At 37.6% G+C, this 21,477-nt stretch overlaps 3 protein-coding genes across 8 annotated transcripts in view; 1 reads left to right on the top strand and 2 right to left on the bottom strand.

Annotated features, from left to right (window-relative positions):
* Positions 1 to 1,170: 1,170 nt before the first annotated feature.
* il6 (interleukin 6 (interferon, beta 2)) lies at positions 1,171 to 3,832 on the top strand. Of its 2 annotated transcripts, XM_081377668.1 has the most exons (5): positions 1,190 to 1,251; positions 1,338 to 1,546; positions 1,628 to 1,738; positions 3,030 to 3,173; positions 3,358 to 3,832. In XM_081377668.1, exons 1-5 carry the CDS (start codon positions 1,236 to 1,238, stop codon positions 3,574 to 3,576), a joined length of 699 nt encoding a protein of 232 aa, XP_081233794.1. In that variant the 5' UTR covers positions 1,190 to 1,235; the 3' UTR covers positions 3,577 to 3,832. The 2 variants fall into 2 exon arrangements, with proteins under 2 accessions (XP_081233793.1, XP_081233794.1); XM_081377667.1 differs by having other exon boundaries at positions 1,171 to 1,546.
* On the bottom strand, positions 3,749 to 13,760 carry tomm7 (translocase of outer mitochondrial membrane 7 homolog (yeast)). The gene is made up of 3 exons (XM_081377669.1): positions 13,558 to 13,760; positions 4,152 to 4,200; positions 3,749 to 4,071 (listed from the first exon to the last, which is right to left on the bottom strand). The coding sequence occupies exons 1-3, from the start codon at positions 13,658 to 13,660 to the stop codon at positions 4,056 to 4,058; spliced, it is 168 nt and encodes a 55-aa protein (XP_081233795.1). The 5' UTR covers positions 13,661 to 13,760; the 3' UTR covers positions 3,749 to 4,055.
* A 693-nt stretch (positions 13,761 to 14,453) lies between these two features.
* The window catches only part of hycc1 (hyccin PI4KA lipid kinase complex subunit 1), a 38,799-nt gene continuing 31,775 nt past the window's right edge, over positions 14,454 to 21,477 (bottom strand). For 3 of the 5 annotated variants that reach the window (XR_014030989.1, XR_014030990.1, XR_014030991.1), the window contains 3 exons: positions 20,924 to 21,083; positions 19,513 to 19,821; positions 14,454 to 16,194 (listed from right to left, as the gene is read on the bottom strand). Coding sequence is in view for 2 of the 5 variants with exons in the window: in XM_081377130.1 (XP_081233256.1) it covers positions 15,638 to 16,194; positions 20,924 to 21,083 (717 nt within the window). In the remaining 3 variants the exon portion in view is untranslated. The remainder of the gene's footprint in view (positions 16,195 to 19,512; positions 19,822 to 20,923; positions 21,084 to 21,477) is intronic. The other 2 variants (XM_081377130.1, XM_081377131.1) reach the window with 1 other exon arrangement.

The following is a 21,477-nucleotide window of genomic DNA, read 5'->3' as shown; positions in this document are numbered from 1 at the left end:
GGCAACCAACTATACCAATGTTCAAAGAAGGTTCAAATGTCCGTCTCAAAGTCTCTACATGATCCCAGTCGAGAAATATGGGTCTTACCTAGCGAAACGATCAGTCATTTTCTAAATACATATATATATACTTTTTAACCACAAATGCTCGTCGTGTACCATCTCTGAGATGTGCCACGCATTGCGTCATCACCCTAGATAAGACCCTTATTTCTCGACTGGGATCATGTAGAGACTTTGAGACGGACATTTGAACCTTCTTTGAACATTGGTATAGTTGGTTGCCACTGAAGTCCATTAAATGGAGAAAAATCCTGGAATGTTTTCCTCAAAAACCTTAATTTCTTTACGACTGAAGAAAGAAAGACATGGATATCTTGGATGAAATCGGGGTGAGTAAATTATCAGCAAAACATTTTTTGAAAGTGAACTAATCCTTTAAAGGTTCTTCATGGAACCATCGATTCCAATCAAGCAGCTTGATGTATTTAAGCAGAGCCTGGGGCAAGTTGTCACAATGTCTGTATCTCAGTAACTAAGACGTTTAGTCACAAATGTTTGATTTCTCTAACAGTTGTTTGTTCAAAATAGTCACTTTATGGATTCCCAAATTTTTAATAGCTCGTAATGCATAATAGATCTTAATTACTAATTCAAAATTGTGCATTTTAAAAATTCTTATATCAGCACTGTGAAACATTATATGATCAATAAGTTATGACAACATATGTTTGTGCATTGCTTTAACTCATCAAAATAAGTTAAGCAATTTTCTTTTTTATAAGTTATACAAGATTCAATTTTTTTTTCAGTCAGTTTAATGTCATTTAAGTTGAAATGACTAAAACAACCAAGTGAATTGTATTTTTTTTTCAGTGAGTGTCGATATTATTACAGTGAGGTTATCATTGTGACAACATGCCCCATTGTCCAGGTCTCTGTACCTATACAGATATTCAGAAAAATAAAACCTAAGCCTTGTCTCAATCATTTAAAAAAAAAAAAAAAACTTGTGGAAACCTATAAGTTTAGAGGGGGAGAAAGTAAAAATAAAAATGTGCATTTATGAAAATTAGAATAAAGGCAGATTTCCCCCAAAATGATGAAAAATCTTTAAAAGGCGGGTTAAAACGTGGAAACTCCTGAAGCCTGTGTATAAAAACCACTTGAGAAGTGTTGTTGAGAAGTCTCTCCCGAGATTGCTTGAAGACATCACACAAACTTTCGCAATCACTATGCCGTCAGCTCTGAGTAAGTGGAAGCGTTAGCCCGAACGGACATCCTGATGTGCTGTCACACACATCTTTTCACTTTCTCTCTCTCACTTTTCTCTGCAGACAAAGTGCTCTTCCTGTCTGCCACACTGGCAGTGTTCATGCGTCTCGTGGACGCAGTGCCCCCGTACAGCAGCATGGGGGAATTATCTGAAACTTCTGGAGATGAGGTTCAGGACGTGGACGTGAAGAGTCTTCTGAACGACCGGCAGAAATGGGATCTGATGGCAAGAGATCTACACAAGGACGTGAAGACGCTTCGTGACGAACAGGTGCTTTTGAATACAGAATTAAACAAAGGTGTGTTGCACTGCTGACTGTCTTCACCTAACTTTGTGTTCTTCCACCCGCAGTTTGAGAGAGATTTCAGAGAAACTGAGAATATGACGGCGTATGAAGGAGTCAGGGTCAGCACGCCTCTCCTCAAACCTTCTGACGGCTGTCTGTCCAGAAACTTCAGCACAGTAAGAACATTATCATGCTTGATTTATCAGGGCTGATTCTTTCATTAAGGAAACTGTTCTGTCCCCTAGTCACTATATAATCCTAATATTTCTATGAGAGCACTGTAAAAAAAAAAAAAAAGTTACTACCTTAAATTAAGTACAATCACCTTGGATGTTTAAGTCATTTCAACTTAAATTATGTTAAACTGCCTTTAAAAATGAGTTGAATCTTGTATAACTTATAAAAAGTTGAAAATTGCTTAACTTTAATAAGTTAAAGCGATGTAAAAAACATCTGTTGTCATAACTTATCAACCATAACAATTTTTACAGTGTGTTATTTCATAGTTTTGGTCATAACTGTGGAAAATAAATGAGTAGATGCGTTCAAACGTTTGACTGGTATTTTGTGTTACCTTGATGGCATTTGTGATGAGTCCATCATCATTACGATCAAGCCAAGTATTTTATAGAACAGAATTTTTCCACAAACATTTATGATTGGCTATAATGGAATTAAAAGGAGAGATTTTTTTTAAATAATGGAATTATTTTTTCTTTTATAAAACATATTTTCATTATCTGAGTAGCTTTATTACAAATATATACAAAGCTGGTCTCACCTTCCCTACAAAAACGGCCATTATCCGTCAACACACTCTCATGGCAATTCGTTACTATTTTACATTTTGGCAAATCAGTATGATCTAATTCATAAACTCAGCTTAAGCCACACTAATTAAACTTTTATTTCTTCTAAAAACTGTATGTTTCCGAAAAATCACAATGCAAAATCGCCACCTTGTGAAACGGTAACGTACAAAATCAAGTTGATATCTTTACACAAACTAAATGCAGTCAAAAGTTAAGATGCAGGTCAGATCTCTTTATTCAGCACATGTAATAAATAAAGTTCTGTCATGAAACTCTAGATGATGCAGGCCGATCGGTCCTTAACTCAATCCGATTGGTTGCTGCTGTATCAGTAGCCAATGAGCTCGCTGCTCAACCTTCAGTTATTGGTCAGCATTTGCCTTAGCAGTGCAGCTTCAGAAACCCTACCCCATCCCCAGCTCCACCTGTATAGATCTGCTATGGGTAATTCATGTATGCTGTAATATAGCATACATGAATTACCCATCTTACTTGCTCACAGCAGCGCGTCGTGTGTGTATTAGCGTAGCAGATCTATTCCACAAAGACTAAACATATCAACATATCCATTAACATGCCAAACACTCAGAGAGTTGTCATGACAGAAATGTTTTAATGTGATTTTCTGAAGAATCTCCCCTCATGAATGTTTCAGGAAAGGTGTCTGGGCCGCATTTACAGTGTCCTGACGTGGTATAAAGAGAACTGGAACTACATCGAGAAGGAAAATCTGACCTCAACCCTGGTGAACGACATCAAACACGGGACCAAACGACTGCTGGAGGCCATTAACAGCCAGGTACACACACACACACACACTCAACATCTGCCGTCCACATGTCCTATCCAAGAGGCTTGGGCGTTATTTTAGACATCATTTACAGTTTACAGTTTTAAAATGACTGATAAAAGTTGAGGTTTTGGTAACACTTTACAATAAGCAAATGCATTTACACGTATTTAACGTTTCTTTCCACCTCCAGCTCCAGGTGGGTGAAGGACAGGTGGATCCGATCTCCAGCGCTCCTCTGTCGGTCAGATCCGCATGGACACGCAAGGCCACCGTCCACTCCATCCTGTTCAACTACACCAGCGTCATGATCGACACATGCAGAGCCATCAGTTTCATGAGCAAAAGGAAGGGTGGACACCGGGGGAAAGACAGCAAGAGACCCGGCCCCTGGATCTCAGACAAGAACTAATTTATTGACCATCGCAGTATTCGATTCAGGGAATGATAATTTATTATTTAAGAGTCTGTACTTTTAACTTATTGAACGTTTATGTTGATGCATTCTTGTTGGTACAACGCTGATATTTATAAATGTAATATTTATGTGTCTGTTGTTTTATTTGTACAACACTGTAAAACTGTGATGATAAATATTTATTAAACATGTCTAATTTATTTGAAACTGAATGTTGAGCACATCCTGTGATTGTTTACAATGATTGTTCAAAATAAAAACAACAAAGACAATCCAGTTACATTGTGTGTGTGTTTCTCAAGACAATGTTTTAGATAGAAGAAGAAGCAAAACAAAAGAAAAAAGAAAAATAGAGGGTGGATGAGACAGCCGAGTATTTACATCCCAGCATAACGTTCTGATCCAAGCAGTCAGTGTCCCGAGACCCCAGTGGGAGGATCCGGAGTGGTCTGTAGTGGCTGCCGGGAGCGTCTTCATCCCCAAAGCAAACTGAAAGAAACAGTAACATCTTCTTCAGCTCTCTGTGGCGAAACACTGCGAGCTTCACGTGTCCGACTCACACAACTCACCTCAGGACTGTGGGTTCAGGCATCCCTGGATCGGCTCCCCGTTTGAATCCTGGGAAATAAAGAAATGCCGGTAAATAACTGTAAATAAGTGTCCATGGAAATATGGAAGAGATTCATTAGCGTAAACACTCAGTGGTAAACGCTGATCTTCCAAGTGAATATCATGGTAACTGCTCCGGGTCACATTTCACAAATAAATACAAATAAAAGAAAAAAATATTAAATTGAGTTGTTTTTTTAAATGTAATTATTTTATTGCTTTAAAAATGATTGAGCAGAAGAGACTCTTTCAAAAACATTAAAAAAAAATCTTACCAATCCCACATTTTTGAACTGTAGTGTTTATATACGAATGGTATGGAAGCTTGTTTCCGCCACAAAAAAAAAAAAAAAAAAGATAATTGCGACTTTTTATCTCACAATTGCGAGTTTACATCTCGCAATTCTGACTTTATTTCTCAGAATTGCGAGATATAAAGTCAGAATTGCGTGAAATAAAGTCACAATTGCGTGTTATAAAGTCAGAATTCAGACTTTTTTTCTCGCAATTGCGACTTTATATCACGCAATTCTGACTTTATATCTCAGAATTCTGACTTTATATCACGCAATTGGGAGATATAAAGTCAGAATTGCATGATATAAAGTCGCAATTGCGTGTTATAAAGTCAGAATTGTGAGATATAAACTATTCTAAGGTAAAAAAAAAAAAAGTCCGTCTTTTTTTTCCCCTTAGAATTGGACTTTATATCACGCAATTCTGACTTTATATCTCAGAATTCTGAGAAAAGATGTCAGAATTGCAAGATATAAACTCGCAATTATGTGTTATAAAGTCGCAATTGCGAGAAAAAAAGTCAGAATTCTGACTTTATAAGACGCAATTGCGCCTTTATATCTCGCAATTCTGAATTTATATCTCAGAATTCTGACTTTATATCTCAGAATTCTGACTTTATTTCACGCAATTCTGACTTTATATCTCGCAATTCTGAGAAATAAAGTCAGAATTGCGAGATGTAAACTCGCAATTGTGAGATAAAAAGTCGCAATTATCTTTTAAAATGTTTTATTCAGTGGCGGAAACAAGCTTCCATAGAATGGTATATATACACACACAACAAAATTAGTTTTTGTAATTCCCTTTATCATCAATAATAATTCTCTTAACTGTAATACTGTTTTTTTTAATCAGCATAAAAGCAAAAATAATATAGACCAATTGAGCAGAAAATTATACAATTATGTATGAATCATTTACAATTTAATACAAGTTTGCATAACAGTAACGACAATTAAATGTTTTACATTTGCAAGATAATGAGAATTTGAGGAGAAAATTTGTTTGTCAATGCAACGAAAAGAAAAAAAGGAAAAAGGATTTCTTAAAGCAATTTATTTAGAATTTTGGGGTGAAATGCAAAAAAAAAAATGTGACAGCTTGCGAGATCACTGATCTATAGAGCAGGTGACATTTGATATAATGCTGATATATGCAAAATGTACTTTAATGACAAAAGATACACAAAATAGCTGGGGGGAAAAAATGACATTATCACTCAATTAAAAAAAAAAATGACATTATCAAGATGGACGTCAGTAGATTTTGGATTCGACAAACTAGTGAGATGTGACCAGTGTCATCATGTATATGGAAAAAATCAAATGACAGAATGCAGGCTGATAAATAGGACGATATTTGGCAATATTTTCAAGGCATTACATTAGAGTTTGAGGATGACATCAGCACTCTCTCTCTCTCGCAAGTCTGGATTACTCAGTTCTCAGAAACTCGCAGAGAAGCTCTTCAGTGAGTCGACTCGAGTGGCATCATGAAACCACCTCACATCCGTATGAGATCCGGAGCGGAGAGAACTAAAAGTCCTGGGTTGCAGGAACTTTCTTCCCATTTTCATTCAATAATGGTCTGACTGACACAACAAAAGCATCATCCATACATACGCGATCCCAAAGATTTCAGACGTCAGAGCTGATTCATCTCCATTTCTTTTATTGTGCAACACGCTTTGAAATAGCTGTGTGGAAAAAGAATGACAAAACCTCTGCATGCAATCTTCACTGCAGTCTTTTGTAGGGGTGTGTACGAATATTCGATCTGTAATTATTATTCGAAAAATAAAATACTACTCGAATTTTACTACGTTGCTTTGCTGGCTGTAAAAGTTAAATGCAGTAAATCTATGTGGATCCCAAGCGCTAACTCGCAGTTATAAGTAAATGCACTGGGTGGCGCTGTGGAGCGAGTTTAACAATTTGTTTGTTTTCTCACATAATGTTGTCTATGCCTCGCGAAGTTTGGAATTATGAAAATTATCTTACTTTATTACATGGCTTGGTTGAATTCTAATGTAGAATGCGGTCTGTTATGTAAGGGATAATGTAGAGCGAGGCGGTTGTTATAAAAAGGAGTTTATTGATTTAAAAACGATTGTATTGCTTCCGTTAATGAAAATAGTCTGTCTCTACGGTTAGAATCCTGCGTCCATAGCAACGCTCTGTTTTTCATGGCAACGGTGTGTTATACCAAAGTCCTTTTAGGCAAGTCGTGCCACTCGGCCGCCATCTTGGCAACGCCTCCGGGCAGCTATTTCGGACTAACAAGACCAGGCTCCTATCTAAATGAATGGGCAGAGAGTCAGAACTGCACTTTCACTGGTCACCGGGACATAAAAACTGCATGTATAGAAACAGCAGTAAAATATGATAAATAAAAAAAATTGCTGAAAAAGTTTGATGACTTTGCCCCAAAATAAGTTTTAAAATGCCTTTTTCCCCACAGGTTATACTTTTACTACGCATGCGCAAGGGTTCGTCTCCGCTGTCGCAAAACCTCAACTGTGCGCATGCGTCAGTGGAACCAGACGATAGGCTTAAATGTTTCCCGGCTTGACTGTTAAAAGCAGATGATTGGCTTTCCAGCGGGAGGGGCGTGACATGTGCATACAACCGCCATCTTTGCCGTTACGGGTTTTCCTTATATAGTTGTATTGAGGATTGAGGAAGTGGCATGTCTCTTATATAAATTGTCTCTGGTTATACTCAGGGGGGTAATCCAGCACCCAGAAAAGCGTACCATCCCCGGGCGCCGCCATTGGTTAGCAAGCCATCACCTGCTGTTAGCATTCCATTGACTCCCATTCATTTTGGCGTCACTTTGACAGCGAATAACTTTACATCTGAGGCGTTTAAAGACTCCATTTGTCCATTGTTTATTTCTAAAGAAACACGACAATGTTAGCCTAAATGTATTTTGCAGCCAGGGTAGTCTAGCAACTCTCCGTTGACTTTCGGAGCTGTAAAAACCTAAATTGGGTCAGGCCAATCACATCGTGTATAGAGTAGGCGGGGCGGGCTTAACATAATGACAAAAGAGTTGCGACGGTTCCCTGCTACTTGAAAACAAAGAATGGCGGCTGCTGCTGGCAAACAGTCTTTCGAACTCCGCGAAACTCTGGAGAACTTGGAGTTAAGTTTTTCTTTGAGAAAAGAGCATAGAACGTCACTTAAGTCATTCTTAAAAAAGGAAGATGTGTTCGTAGTTTTGCCGGCCACATTCAAAAGTTGAATCTATCAACTGATGTTAGCTCCGCTGTTGGGAAAACGCTTTGGTTGGTTGAAGCGCTGTCCTATTGCGTGCAGAGGGAATTTGAAAGACAGCCGTTTATCCCGCCCCTCGGATTGAGTCGTGTCTATGGTGAGTTGCCAGACCCAACATCTTGATGTAGGTCTGGCTTGCCAGGCTACGACAATGTATAAAAGGCTCCATTACCTTGTATCTTACACTATGGCCCCGCATAAGCAGTTTTTGTAAAAATAAGCTGACGACTGCGTTATAACCACGCGACTCTCTGTCGCACAGTAGAGAAATTAAGCCCAATTTATACTTCTGCATCGAACTTACGCCGTAGCTACGTCGTAGGCTGTGTGTAGCGCGCGTACCCTTCGGCGTAGCCTGACGTGCACCTCTCCAAAAATGTAACAACGCGTCAACTCTAATCGGACGCAAGCGCTGTGATTGGTCTGCTTGGACCGCTCCCTCGGGTTTCACATGCTCCATCTGCGCGCGTCAACGCGGACAACAACACAGAAGTATAAGTGAAAACCAACGTGTTGCCTACAGCGTAGAGGCTCCGGCGTAGGTCCGACGCAGAAGTATAAATCAGCCTTTACCGTAGAGACAGGCGGAGAAGCTCGCAGGCAATTGGGGGGACGTGGAGGCATAAAGTCCGATAAAGTCAAGGGAGAAGCCCATAGAGAGTCATAAAGTTGCTCCCTCTCCTAGCTCATGGACAGCTCCTACTCACGCTCTCCGTCTCTGCAAGATTCGGAAGGGAATAATTCAGATTTGTCTCGGCACAGCTACTAGAAGACAGGCAGGTTGCTCACGTCACATCTACGTCATCAAGCTCAGTTTGAGTCTGCGCAGTACGCTCAGCCATCAGGAAGTGAGTGCTTCTAATTGACTTCACTTGTCTCCGTTGAAGTCTATGGGGTCGCTGAGTCCATTTCTATTACGGTCTATGGTTATACTTTGCAGCGGTCTGTTATCAAGAAATAACAGCTTGTTGTGTATATTGCCTAATCGTAAGCTTGTTCGGAAATGGTGACAAACTTTAAAAAAAAAAATATATATATATATATATATAAACATAATTTAAATAAACAAATATTCGATTATTCGATTTTTATGAGCCCGAATATTCGAATGCAATATTTTTGAAAAATGTCCATCCTCTTTTGCTTTTCATATTTCATTATTACACAGTTATCTTGGATAGTTCTGATCGGTCAACTGTGAGGTCTTTAAGAACCTCTTATGTTATCGTGAAGTGGTTTATTATTTATTATAGAGACCTAATTGTGTCTTTCTGATCAGATATATTAAAATAGCCCCACATCACATAGCCTTCACCATACCTAGAGATTGGCATGAGGTACTTTCCATAAGATCATCTCTCAATGCAAATCAAACCAGCTATTAGGCTAGCTGAAATAAAACCATGCCAATCTCTAGGTATGGTGAAGGCTATGTGATGATGTGGGGCTATTTTAATTCCAGAGGCCAAGGGAACTTATCAGGATGCATAGTATCCTGGATCCATGAAGTAACTAGCCTTTAAAAATAAAAATCTGCCTGCCTCTATGGGAATTTAACATAGGGGTGTCCAAACTTATGCACCCGGGTCAGGTCCTCCTCAAAATCCCTCTGGACGCTGTGAAGGACTTGTGTCTGTCGTTCCAGAGACGAACCGATGCTGTACTGGCCGCAAAAGGAAACCCTACGCCGTACTAACATTTTACTGAGGTCTAAAACCAGGTGTTTTAGTTTCACTGTCCAACCCCTGTATGTGTGTGTGAGGTTACACTTTATTTTAAGGTGTCATTGTTACAGTGTAATTATATATTTAAGTACTGACTGAGTAATATTAAGCAAGTACATGTACAGTGAGTAAAATAAGTATTTGAACGCCCTGCTATTTTGCAAGTTCTCCCACTTGGAAATCATGGAGGGGTCTGAAATTTTCATCGTAGGTGCATGTCCACTGTGAGAGACATAATCAAAAAAAAAAATCCAGATATCACAATATATGATTTTTTAACTATTTATTTGTATGATACAGCTGCAAATAAGTATTTGAACACCTGTCTATCAGCTAGAATTCTGACCCTCAAAGACCTGTTAGTCTGCCTTTAAAATGTCCACCTCCACTCCATTTATTATCCTAAATTAGATGCACCTGTTTGAGGTCGTTAGCTGCATAAAGACACCTGTCCACCCCATACAATCAGTAAGAATCCAACTACTAACATGGCCAAGACCAAAGAGCTGTCCAAAGACACTAGAGACAAAATTGTACACCTCCACAAGGCTGGAAAGGGCTACGGGGAAATTGCCAAGCAGCTTGGTGAAAAAAGGTCCACTGTTGGAGCAATCATTAGAAAATGGAAGAAGCTAAACATGACTGTCAATCTCCCTCGGACTGGGGCTCCATGCAAGATCTCACCTCGTGGGGTCTCAATGATCCTAAGAAAGGTGAGAAATCAGCCCAGAACTACACGGGAGGAGCTGGTCAATGACCTGAAAAGAGCTGGGACCACCGTTTCCAAGGTTACTGTTGGTAATACACTAAGACGTCATGGTTTGAAATCATGCATGGCACGGAAGGTTCCCCTGCTTAAACCAGCACATGTCAAGGCCCGTCTTAAGTTTGCCAATGACCATTTGGATGATCCAGAGGAGTCATGGGAGAAAGTCATGTGGTCAGATGAGACCAAAATAGAACTTTTTGGTCATAATTCCACTAAACGTGTTTGGAGGAAGAAGAATGATGAGTACCATCCCAAGAACACCATCCCTACTGTGAAGCATGGGGGTGGTAGCATCATGCTTTGGGGGTGTTTTTCTGCACATGGGACAGGGCGACTGCACTGTATTAAGGAGAGGATGACCGGGGCCATGTATTGCGAGATTTTGGAGAACAACCTCCTTCCCTCAGTTAGAGCATTGAAGATGGGTCGAGGCTGGGTCTTCCAACATGACAATGACCCGAAGCACACAGCCAGGATAACCAAGGAGTGGCTCTGTAAGAAGCATATCAAGGTTCTGGCGTGGCCTAGCCAGTCTCCAGACCTAAACCCAATAGAGAATCTTTGGAGGGAACTCAAACTCCGTGTTTCTCAGTGACAGCCCAGAAACCTGACTGATCTAGAGAAGATCTGTGTGGAGGAGTGGGCCAAAATCCCTCCTGCAGTGTGTGCAAACCTGGTGAAAAACTACAGGAAACATTTGACCTCTGTAATTGCAAACAAAGGCTACTGTACCAAATATTAACATTGATTTCCTCAGGTGTTCAAATACTTATTTGCAGCTGTTTCATACAAATAAATAGTTAAAAAATCATACATTGTGATTTCTGGATTTTTTTTTTAGATTATGTCTCTCATAGTGGACATGCACCTACGATGACAATTTCAGACCCCTCCATGATTTCTAAGTGGGAGAACTTGCAAAATAGCAGGGTGTTCAAATACTTATTTTCCTCACTGTATGTACTATAGGGTTCGGGTAGGATTAGGGTTTGGATTAGGGTTAGTTTTATGTAATTATGCATAATCTACTGTTATTACTAGTACATGTAACATATGTAACAAGGACACTGTAAAACAAAGTGTTACCTTTATATGTGAAGAGTTCAGATGCAAAAGCCTCTAAGTGCCATCTGAAATTTTCTTCTAGAATGGTCATTTTTATCAAGCTTGTATATTTAAGTTCTTTAAGGTAATTTTCAATGCCATTTAAGTGAAGTTACTATTTTTTACAATAGCTGTTTATTCTAAAAATATTTATTCCATTATATGTAATATTATGTATAATCTGTCTTATCTAGCAGGCTTATGATGTCCTCTGAAAATGCTAATGTTCAGACTCGTGGGGCTTTTCCGTGCGAGGCAGTTTAGCCGACACGCAGAAAGCTACAACTTCCTTTTGCATCTCATTTGTCTCTAAACGTCTCCCATCAGGCCAAAAATATTACAGACGCAAATTTTTGTGGAACAAGAAGTGCACGAATCAATCAAAGAGTCCCTAAAGCCTCATTAACATTTCCTCATTTTACATTTAACCATGATGAAGTTGTAGGACGAAGACGCCCTCTGAACCCTGCTGACCCAAACGCCCGTCACGTCTGCTGAAGAACACAATCATGACGGAGCATCACACACTGTCAATCACAGCTGCAGGAAGTGATGCGTGTTCTGGCACTCAATGACCCCACACATGAAAAAAATACATTATTATCAGAAATGATGCAGTCACTCTGTATTATCAACACACAAATCCCAGAAGCCCTTTATCCTGACGAACTGAACCGTCCTGCAGCGACGTGAAACCTTCCTTAATGACATTTCCAGGAAATAGTAGGATGCTATACACCCAATATATGATGAGATTTAAAGGGAAAGTTCAACCCAAAACGTCACGTCTTTCCAAATCTGCCAATGCCGATCATCTCAAACCCGACAAAAATCAAGCCATTAATTGGTCTATCTGAGATATCGGTATCGCTAATAAGCATTATATCAACATAACACATGGTAAACCAATAAGTAATTCCAGATGTAAGATGTTCAGTTTACAAATCTGCAAATATTAGTTATAATTAATTAATGAGCAGACTGTATCTCTTTTTAATTAACTGATATCTGCAGACATGCAAATATCAAAACTGTCTCAAATGCTTTCAAAACAGAAAAATAGCATGAAAAAATTTAATTATAAATCAGCAAGGCCAATTAATAGGTCAATATAGAAATATAATAAAACATACTCTTTTGGATTATCAGCACTGGCCTGTAACTACACCTGATTGGCCAACAGAAGTGGTGTTTTGTAATCACCCTAGATTTACCATCAGCTTTGTCAATGTAAAATGCACATCATCTGTTTTCAAATGTTTCAATTTGCATAAATGTGACTCTGTCTGGATCACAAAACCTGTCACATGTCGCATAGGTATATTTGTGGCAATAGCCAACAATACATTGTATGGGTCAAAATTATTGATTTTTCTTTTATGCCAAAAATCATTAGGATATTAAGTAAAGATCATGTTCCATGAAGATATTTTGTAAATTTCCTAGCGTAAATATATAAAACATGTATTTGTGTGAGTGAATGCAGCACAATCACGAACATAAATGGACAACTTTAAAGGAGATTTTCTCAATGTTTAGATTTTTTTGCACCCTCAGATTCCAGATTTACAAATAGTTGTATCTCGACCAATATTGTCCTATCCTAACAAACCATACATCAATGGAAAGCTTATTATTTACCTTTCAGATTATGTATAAATCTCAATTTAAAAAAATTGACCCATGTGACTGCTTTTGTGGTCCACAAATAATGTGAAAATAAGCATTTAAATTTACCAACATTTAATATTAAACATTAATCACAATGAAGACTTTCTTACAACTCAACACCACAAAGCTAGGGTTGTGGACAGAGCGTTGACATGTGGTTGCTAGGTTGTATAATAGTGTGTAGGGCGTTGCTAGGTGGTTGCTACGGTGCTGGGAGCGTTGCTATGGTTTTCCAGCCGGTTGCTAGGGAGATCAGTGTTGTCTGCTAGTCCAAGTCACCGTCAAATCTTTATCTTAATCTTTTCTAGATATGAAGAGGGTCCGTAAAGTAAAATCGTATCGCTTATAAAAGCATAACAATTAGAACTTTTCATTTCATTACTCCAGTCTTCACACTGTGTGTTTGTGTGTGTCAAAAACTTATCATATGCCTCAAATAAACACAAATGATGAATAAGCCCTTGACATACAGTATGTAAGTTAAACACACATGATTTGCGCGCTCGCGCAGTTTACTGACCCAGATAAAGCACAGTGGGGATGAAGCCCCAGCGGATCACGAACTGGCCGCACTGGAACACCTGCTGCAGCCGCTGCTTGCTCTCTTTGCTCAGTTTGGTCATGATTTCACTCAGATTCGATCAAATATCGTCTCTGGGTCCGATGTGGAGCAGTGAAGGGCACAGAAGACCGCCGGAACCACGTGTATGCCGTAAAGTGCGCAGCGGTGGCGTTCCTGTGGTAACTGATTTGCGACAGTCGCAAAAAGGCGGAACAGTGACACCTAGTGGCCACACAAGGGACAACGAGACACCAGCAGGTACAAGATTATGTGCATTTTGATCAGTTTGAGAACTATTTACATGTGATATGCTAAATGTAACTGGAGGGACATAATTGTGATGCTAGATTGTTTATTTATCTTAACATCGACATGTTCTAAGTGAATTATATGCAGCTTACATTATTGTTTTGAGCTGTGTGAAGTAACTTTGTAAGATATACTATTATTTCAATATCATTGTTCACTTGTGTGTTGCCGTTTGGCAATTTGGTCATCAGTAAAGAGAGTTTAGAGATTTTATTAGGCATATTTATTTATTTTAAAAACGCTAAATTGTATAATGTATTGTAAATATACGCATTTTGATAATTTAGTTGAATTACTGACTGATGACAGATAAATAAAATAACTGAATCCCAGTCAGATTATCTATTATTTGAAAGCAATTTTGAATTTATATTGAACGTTTCAGATCAATTGGACTATATATTTATGATGAAAGATTAAGATGTTTTTGGGGAAAAATACAAAGAACTAAATAAATGCATGAATTATAACAAGTATCAAATTAAATAATCAAAACATGAACTTTCCAACCCTAAAAATTTAAATTATGTACACAACCCGTTGTTAACAAACAGACATTTAATTTGAATACAAAATAAATTCACACATCACTTTTGTTCAATCATTTAATCTCAAAACTGTTCAGAAGGAATAAATCTATTGTCATTAAAAGTTGATTCAAAAAACATCATTAACTATATAAAAATCTAGAGGCATGCTGAAATAGAAATCTTTATTTTCAGAGACTGAAACCATGTTATTTTGTTGATGAAAGGCGAAAAAAAAAGGACTTTAGTACAATAATATTTACAGTTCACAAGAAAATATTCACATTCTCAAAATAATCTGAATACGGACACGACCACTGTTATTGATGACCCACTTCAAATTAAAAGCACAAACCATTATGACCAGAAAAATATGTCTTCAAAAACACTTCCAGTGAGATGTCTTCCAAAATATAATCATAATAAAACCAGACAAATATTGATGCAACAGCACAGGTGATGCACCAATTAAAAAGAAAGAAAACAATGCTATAATTAGTCCAAGAAAATAAAAAAAACACTGATTTCTCTTTCATTTTTATATCAAGAAATGATTTCTGGCTTATAATCACACTGTTTCATGGGTCTCTGCCGTAGTGCTTTGCATTGAAAGCATGACATCAGTTGCTGAACTCCCATAATGCATCTCTTATGGCCTCGCGCATCCTCACACACAGCAAGTCAAACAATAAGCATATTGCTTTTCAAATACCGCATGAAAAACCATGTAAACGAATGTAGACGACCACAGTTTTGTTTCGGTGTCTTATTCCACCAGATTTTCCACTCTGGGTTTTGTAATCGAGCGTCCAAATTCCCATGGAAACAGTGTGAAATGATGGCTTCGGTTCAAGCCCAGTGCATGCTGGGATACAAGAGCAGGGGGGAAACTGCAGAAGACGTGTGAGCTGCGAACGCACACGTAAATTCCAACCACACACGGTTCAGTGTGTGTGATCTCAAACGCATTTTAAAAAATACACAACACAGCTCGTAATCGCATGTAAACTTCATGGATCCACTTCATACCTTGAAGAACAAACTGGGAAAAAAGTTAAAGTTTGCTTTAAAAACACTTACTTCAAAAATACATGACTTTGGTAATTACACACAACAACAAAAAACTAGAAACAGACCGACTTTCCCGTAAGGTGCAGTTTTGTGCCTGTGTGTGTTAGAGTCGCATTACTGTAGTCAAAGGGTCACAGGTCAGAGGTCACGTGGATACTGATGGTGGGCGAGCGCTGCCGATGCTGGTGGGCGGGGCTTAAGTGCTCAGAATAGGCCACGCCCTCGTCCCCGTCAGGAGCGTGATTGGCCGTGGGACTGGACGCGCGGCTGGACGACTGGTTTCCGCCGGAGAACACGTTGCTGACCTGCTCGAACGAGCGCGAGAAGACGGCGCTGGCGGTGCGCGACAGGCTGAGCGAGCCGCTCTTGGGCACCGATTGGCTGGCCGTCAGCGTCAGGCGTTTGAGTGACAGGAGCTCCAGGTTCTCGCTCATGGCGCGGACGGCCGCCTGCTTGCGCGTGAGCTGATCCATGTCCTTCTCCTTCTCCTTGTCTTTGCTGGATCTGCCCGTCAGGCGACGCAGACCCTTCCCCGTGGGCTTGGCGACCGAGGCTCCGCCCCCGCTGTTGCTGATGACGATGGTGGGGGGGCTGGCCTGGCCCTGAGCTCCCGCCGCCTGGGTGCAGATTCCCTCGTCCACCTCCGCGATCTCCGTCAGCTCATCCGGGGAACCCAGATCCACTGCGTCTGCGCCGCAACACAACACACAGTTAGAAGAGCTCTTCCTAGAGTTGCCCCGCATCTCATTCAACTGTTTCCTACTCATTTTGAGGTGCTGCTGATCGCAAAAAGTGTTTTTTTTTTGCTCTGTATAACAAAATATATGCATTTTTGCTTCCGACTAGCATTTGTGAAGTGAAGTCGTCTTGGATTATCTCTTAACCACCAGAAAAATGAGTCAAGCTACAACTATTTGTTCAATTCTCAGCTGATTTTTGACATCTGTTAATGTTAATTTCAACATTTACTAATAAAATCAAAAGTTGTACGTGTTAAAATTAGTTATATTAACATGAACAAACAATGAACAGTTATATTTGTATTACCTAACGTTAACAAAGATTAAGAAATACAGTAACAAATGTATTACTCATGGTTAGTTCATGTTAGGTAATACATTAACGTTAACAAATGAAACCTTTACCCTAAAATAAAAAAAAATAATAATCTTAATTCTTGTTTTGTAAAACTAATATTTTACATATTTTTATAAAAAAAAAACTGTGATGGAACCTTTTTATTGATATTTTTAAACTAATTTTAGGCCTTATTGCAAATCAGCAGAATTTCTTTTTTTAAGATGCAGGGCTGCGTAATTAAAACACTAACATATATGTTATATTTTTATATTATACATGTGTATATTATCAATATATAATAGGTTGAATCTCACAAAGAAATATCTTGGTCATATTTCACCCCAAAAATCAAAAGGAAAAAAAATCCTCCAGATTTTTCATTCAAGTCAAAGTCAAAGTCAAATAAAAATGTGTAACATGTAATCTAACATACAGTACATACTTAAATATATACTTATATGTCAAAATTAAGTTCATTTTCCCCTAAAACTCACATTACCGTTTCCTAAAGTGCAGTTCGTGGAGATTAAAAAAATGTGAAATTAAATTAATTTCAATCAATACAAAACACCTACTTGAAAAGATGAAATATTTAGTTTCCCTGCATGTCATGTGACCATTAACCAACATCAGAGACATGCGAATGTGTTGTTAAATTATTGAAATATCAACTTTTAATCTCAGAAAAACCTGCTGTAATAAGGAAACACTAAACTCATTCTTAATGTAATAAAAAATTATGTAACTGTAATACTATTACATGCACAATTCTACTTCACAAATGTTTTTTTCACATTACACTAATAAGCATTAGATTATATAATAGTAATGCGAATTTAGGGGGTAATTTGCTTAATTAAGTGCTTAACTAAAAGGGAGAAAACTTTGAAATATGACCCACATAATTCTAGACAGTTTTCATGAGACTAACCCGGATGAATTTAGCAACGATTCAGGATTTGTAAAGCGAAATCTCTGTAATCATCATCAGACATCACATAGCATTAGATATGAGGGATGTAGAAAGCACATGAATGTTTCCAGAACATGCGTTTTACCGGAAGAAATCAGATTTCAGAGTGTTATCAGGACAGACGGATGAGGAAACACAACACTAGAGCTCAAACTCTACACATGTCCCTCTTCAAGAGTCTTCAGGGAAACAAGAGCAGGTGTTTCAGCAGAGGGAGCTGTTGGCAGGACCGGGGAGAAGGAAGGAAGTGTGCAACAAGACTAGAAGAGAAGGAACAGACTGACAGGAAGTTCCGATGTTTTCTGTTGGGATGCACAATATATGGCAACCATATTGATAATGGACACACTTATCAGCTCTAATGTCCATGAAATATAACCACTGATGGTTATATCACATCATTTCCTGTCAGTCTTGTCTCGTTTCTCGGCATCTAAAGGGAGGTCGTCTCCCTTGGCAACCCAGTGGATAAGTGTGGATAAGTGGGAAAAGGAGGTTTCATAAATGGCTTTTCTGAAAGCAGCAGAGATTGAGTGAGCCGGGCGGGATGAAGCAGCGCGGGTCATTTCCATGACTGGTTAGCTGTGAGTTCGGGAGGTTTGATCGGATGGAGAATAAGGCAGAGATATGGGACGAGTTGGTGAATGCGACAGAAACAGACGCAAGAGCGTTAAGAGTGTTAGGACATAACATAATAAACAGGGACATTCACAAAGTTGAGGAGAGGATTTCAGGAATATTCCAGGATCAAGAGAAGCACGATCCACAACGCTTGTGATGTAATGTCAGTCACCACAACAACACATTTTAATTTGTCCCTAAGTGAAAAATAAATTAATAAATCAATAATAAATATGTATTTGAATTAATAATACATTTTATAATAATTATAATAAACAAGTATAACTGTATCTCTTTACAATATATAATGTAGTACATAATACATATTTATTTAAATAATACATTAATAATAATAAAAATATACTAACTTATAATAATTGTACCTAATTACTATATATCATTTTATAATAAATCAATAATAATAATAATAATAAACCTAATTATAATTATATCTAATTACAAAATTTGTTTTAATATAATAAAAATGTATTTAAATAATGAATTCATAATAACAAATGTAATTATAAAATTGTATCTAATTACAATATATAATTTAATACATAAATGTTAAATTATATATATATATATATATATATATATATATATATATATATATATATATATATATATATATATATATATATATATATATATATATATATATATATATATATATATATATATATATATATATATACACATATACATATATAAAATTGTAATAAAAATTATAATATAGAAATACATTTTTTATTTTACATGCATATTGTTTGAAAATATATATGCAATGCACCAAAAATGTAAATACACAGTTCTTCAAGTAATAAATTGCATGTATAAAAATATATAGAATTGTATATATATATATATATATATATATATATATATATATATATATATATATGAAGAGTTCAGATGCAAAAGCCTCTAAGTGCCGTCTTGATCATTTTTATCAAGCTTGTATATTTAAGTTCAGCAATTTCACTTAAATGGCAATGCAAATTACCTATTAATTGTCATTTAAGTGAAATTACTTACCGGTAACTTAAATATACGAACTTGATAAAAATGATCATTCTAGAAGAAGATTTCAGATGGCACTTAGAGGCTTTTGCATCTGAACTCTTCATATATATATATATATTTTTTTTTTTTTTTTTTTTTTTTTATAGATTAATAGACAATAGAGTATGCCACTAATGCTGTGGATCGAGCTTCACCTTTGACCCAGACACATTCCTTCCAGAAAAAGTTGCTGGCTGATACTCTTCAGGGTTTACATATCTTAAATAATGAACACGCTTATGAAGACGCTCCTCCCACACCAAGTACCTCTGGGCCCGAGGGGAGAGGGGGGGGTGTGTGGGACGAGGGGTGGGGGGGTGGGGCTCTAGAGCTGAACCCGCCCCGCGGAGGGCGTCCCGTCCTCTAGGTGCTTCCGCACGGACTTCTGCCTCCTGACCTCTTGACCTCTAGGGTCGACCCCCACCTCAGTGGCGCCCCCTAGCGCCTCCCCCTCCGTCCTGCAGCGAAGAGCCTCTCCGTTGGCCAGTCGTTCCCCGCTGACCCCCGTTACGCTAATCTCAGGGATGGGCCCCGTCGGGCAGGAGTCAGGGGAGTCTACACTGTCCTCCTGAGACTCTGAGACACACACACACACACACACACACGGATACATGCATGATGGGTGACGTGATGAGACGTACATGGAAATAAAATCTGAAACATCTCAAGACAAACATAAACAGTTCAAAATAATATGATAAGTATGGACACATGACAATGAAATGAAAGCGACTCTCAAAATGCACTTCACATTTTGAATTATATTATTATTATTATAAATTTATAATTAAATGACAGTGTTATAATATAAATATACAACTACTATCATTAATTATTAATTATAATTAAATGATATTGTTATAATAAATTATAATTATTATATTTAACTAAAATATTAATTATATTATTTGATAATAATTGAAATATTATAAACAATTATTTAATTAAATATTTTTTAAAATAAAATATTACAATTAAGTTTATAATCATGAATCATGAAAAAATATTTATAAATTATATTATAAAATACATTTTTAATTTTAATATTTAATAATTAAAATTCAGTTATTATATATTGTACATTATAGTACAACATATTTATTAATATATATATACTTTTAATATTATTATTAAGATAAACTATCAGTTTATACTAGTTCTAATACACAGCTATTGTAAATGTTAATCCAAGTTAAAAACAAAGAGACTCAAATCAGTAAAACTAATATTATAGTTTAAGAAATAATTAAGAAAGAAGCCATATTATGCTTTGAGGCACAAATGATTTGACGGGGCGATTTAAAACACTAAAAGTGTCAAATTTAGGGTTAGGGCTTCAAATCTCTAGCAGCGATGACGCTTGCCTTGGCCAACAGCACTAATGAGTGCGTTTGCTGCTTAATTGTGGCTGACAAACAGAAAGCCGTCATTAACTCTGAAACGCCTGAGCACTAATTAGTCAGATGGCGTGGCGTCGGGATGAGGAAGCTGAAAAACTGCCAAATACCACATTATTACGATCTATGACCCGCTGACATGTGAGCAGGAATCCCGTTCCGGCCCGAGACGTCGAAACATCAGGGTGTGTGGGAAAAACCCCCGGAGAGTTTTAATACTAGGGCATCGAATCCGTCAGCGGTTTCAGGAAGTGTGAGTCACCATGGCAACTCATCCTCACCGTGGCGTTTCCAGCGATGGCCTCGGATTGACAGGCTGGTCACGGCGTTCCTGGAGATCCGAGAGGCGGTGGGAGTGATCTCCACCTGGATAGACCGAGTTCCCTCTTTATTGGACTTCAGAGTAGCGCCGTGAAGAGACGATTTGATGGCGTTTCCCACCTGAGAAACATCAAGGACGAAAGATAAATCTCTCTATATGTAGCCATGCACACAGATCTTCTACGGTACATATTATTAGTGGCGTAAAAATGCACAGATGCATCAATGACAATTCAATGCATTATTGGATATTCCATTAAAACGGTGTAATGTGACATGTTCATTTTTTTTTATCTAAAACAATATATTATAACGTAATGCATGGTATATATATTGGTTTTACACACACATTATAGACAATTTTGCTAGTTAACTTAAGTAAATTGCAACTGTAAATTGTTATAAATAATAAAATTACTTTTAATAAATGTATAAAACTATAAATATACAATTTTATGTTTTTTGTTTAAAATTAATTATAATATATGATTCATAACAACTATAGATAATTAGA

This window comes from Scardinius erythrophthalmus (genome assembly GCF_964197995.2).
Source record: "Scardinius erythrophthalmus genome assembly, chromosome: 10".
Taxonomy (NCBI): Eukaryota; Metazoa; Chordata; class Actinopteri; order Cypriniformes; family Leuciscidae; genus Scardinius; species Scardinius erythrophthalmus.
This window is presented reverse-complemented; position numbering and strand designations above follow the sequence as displayed.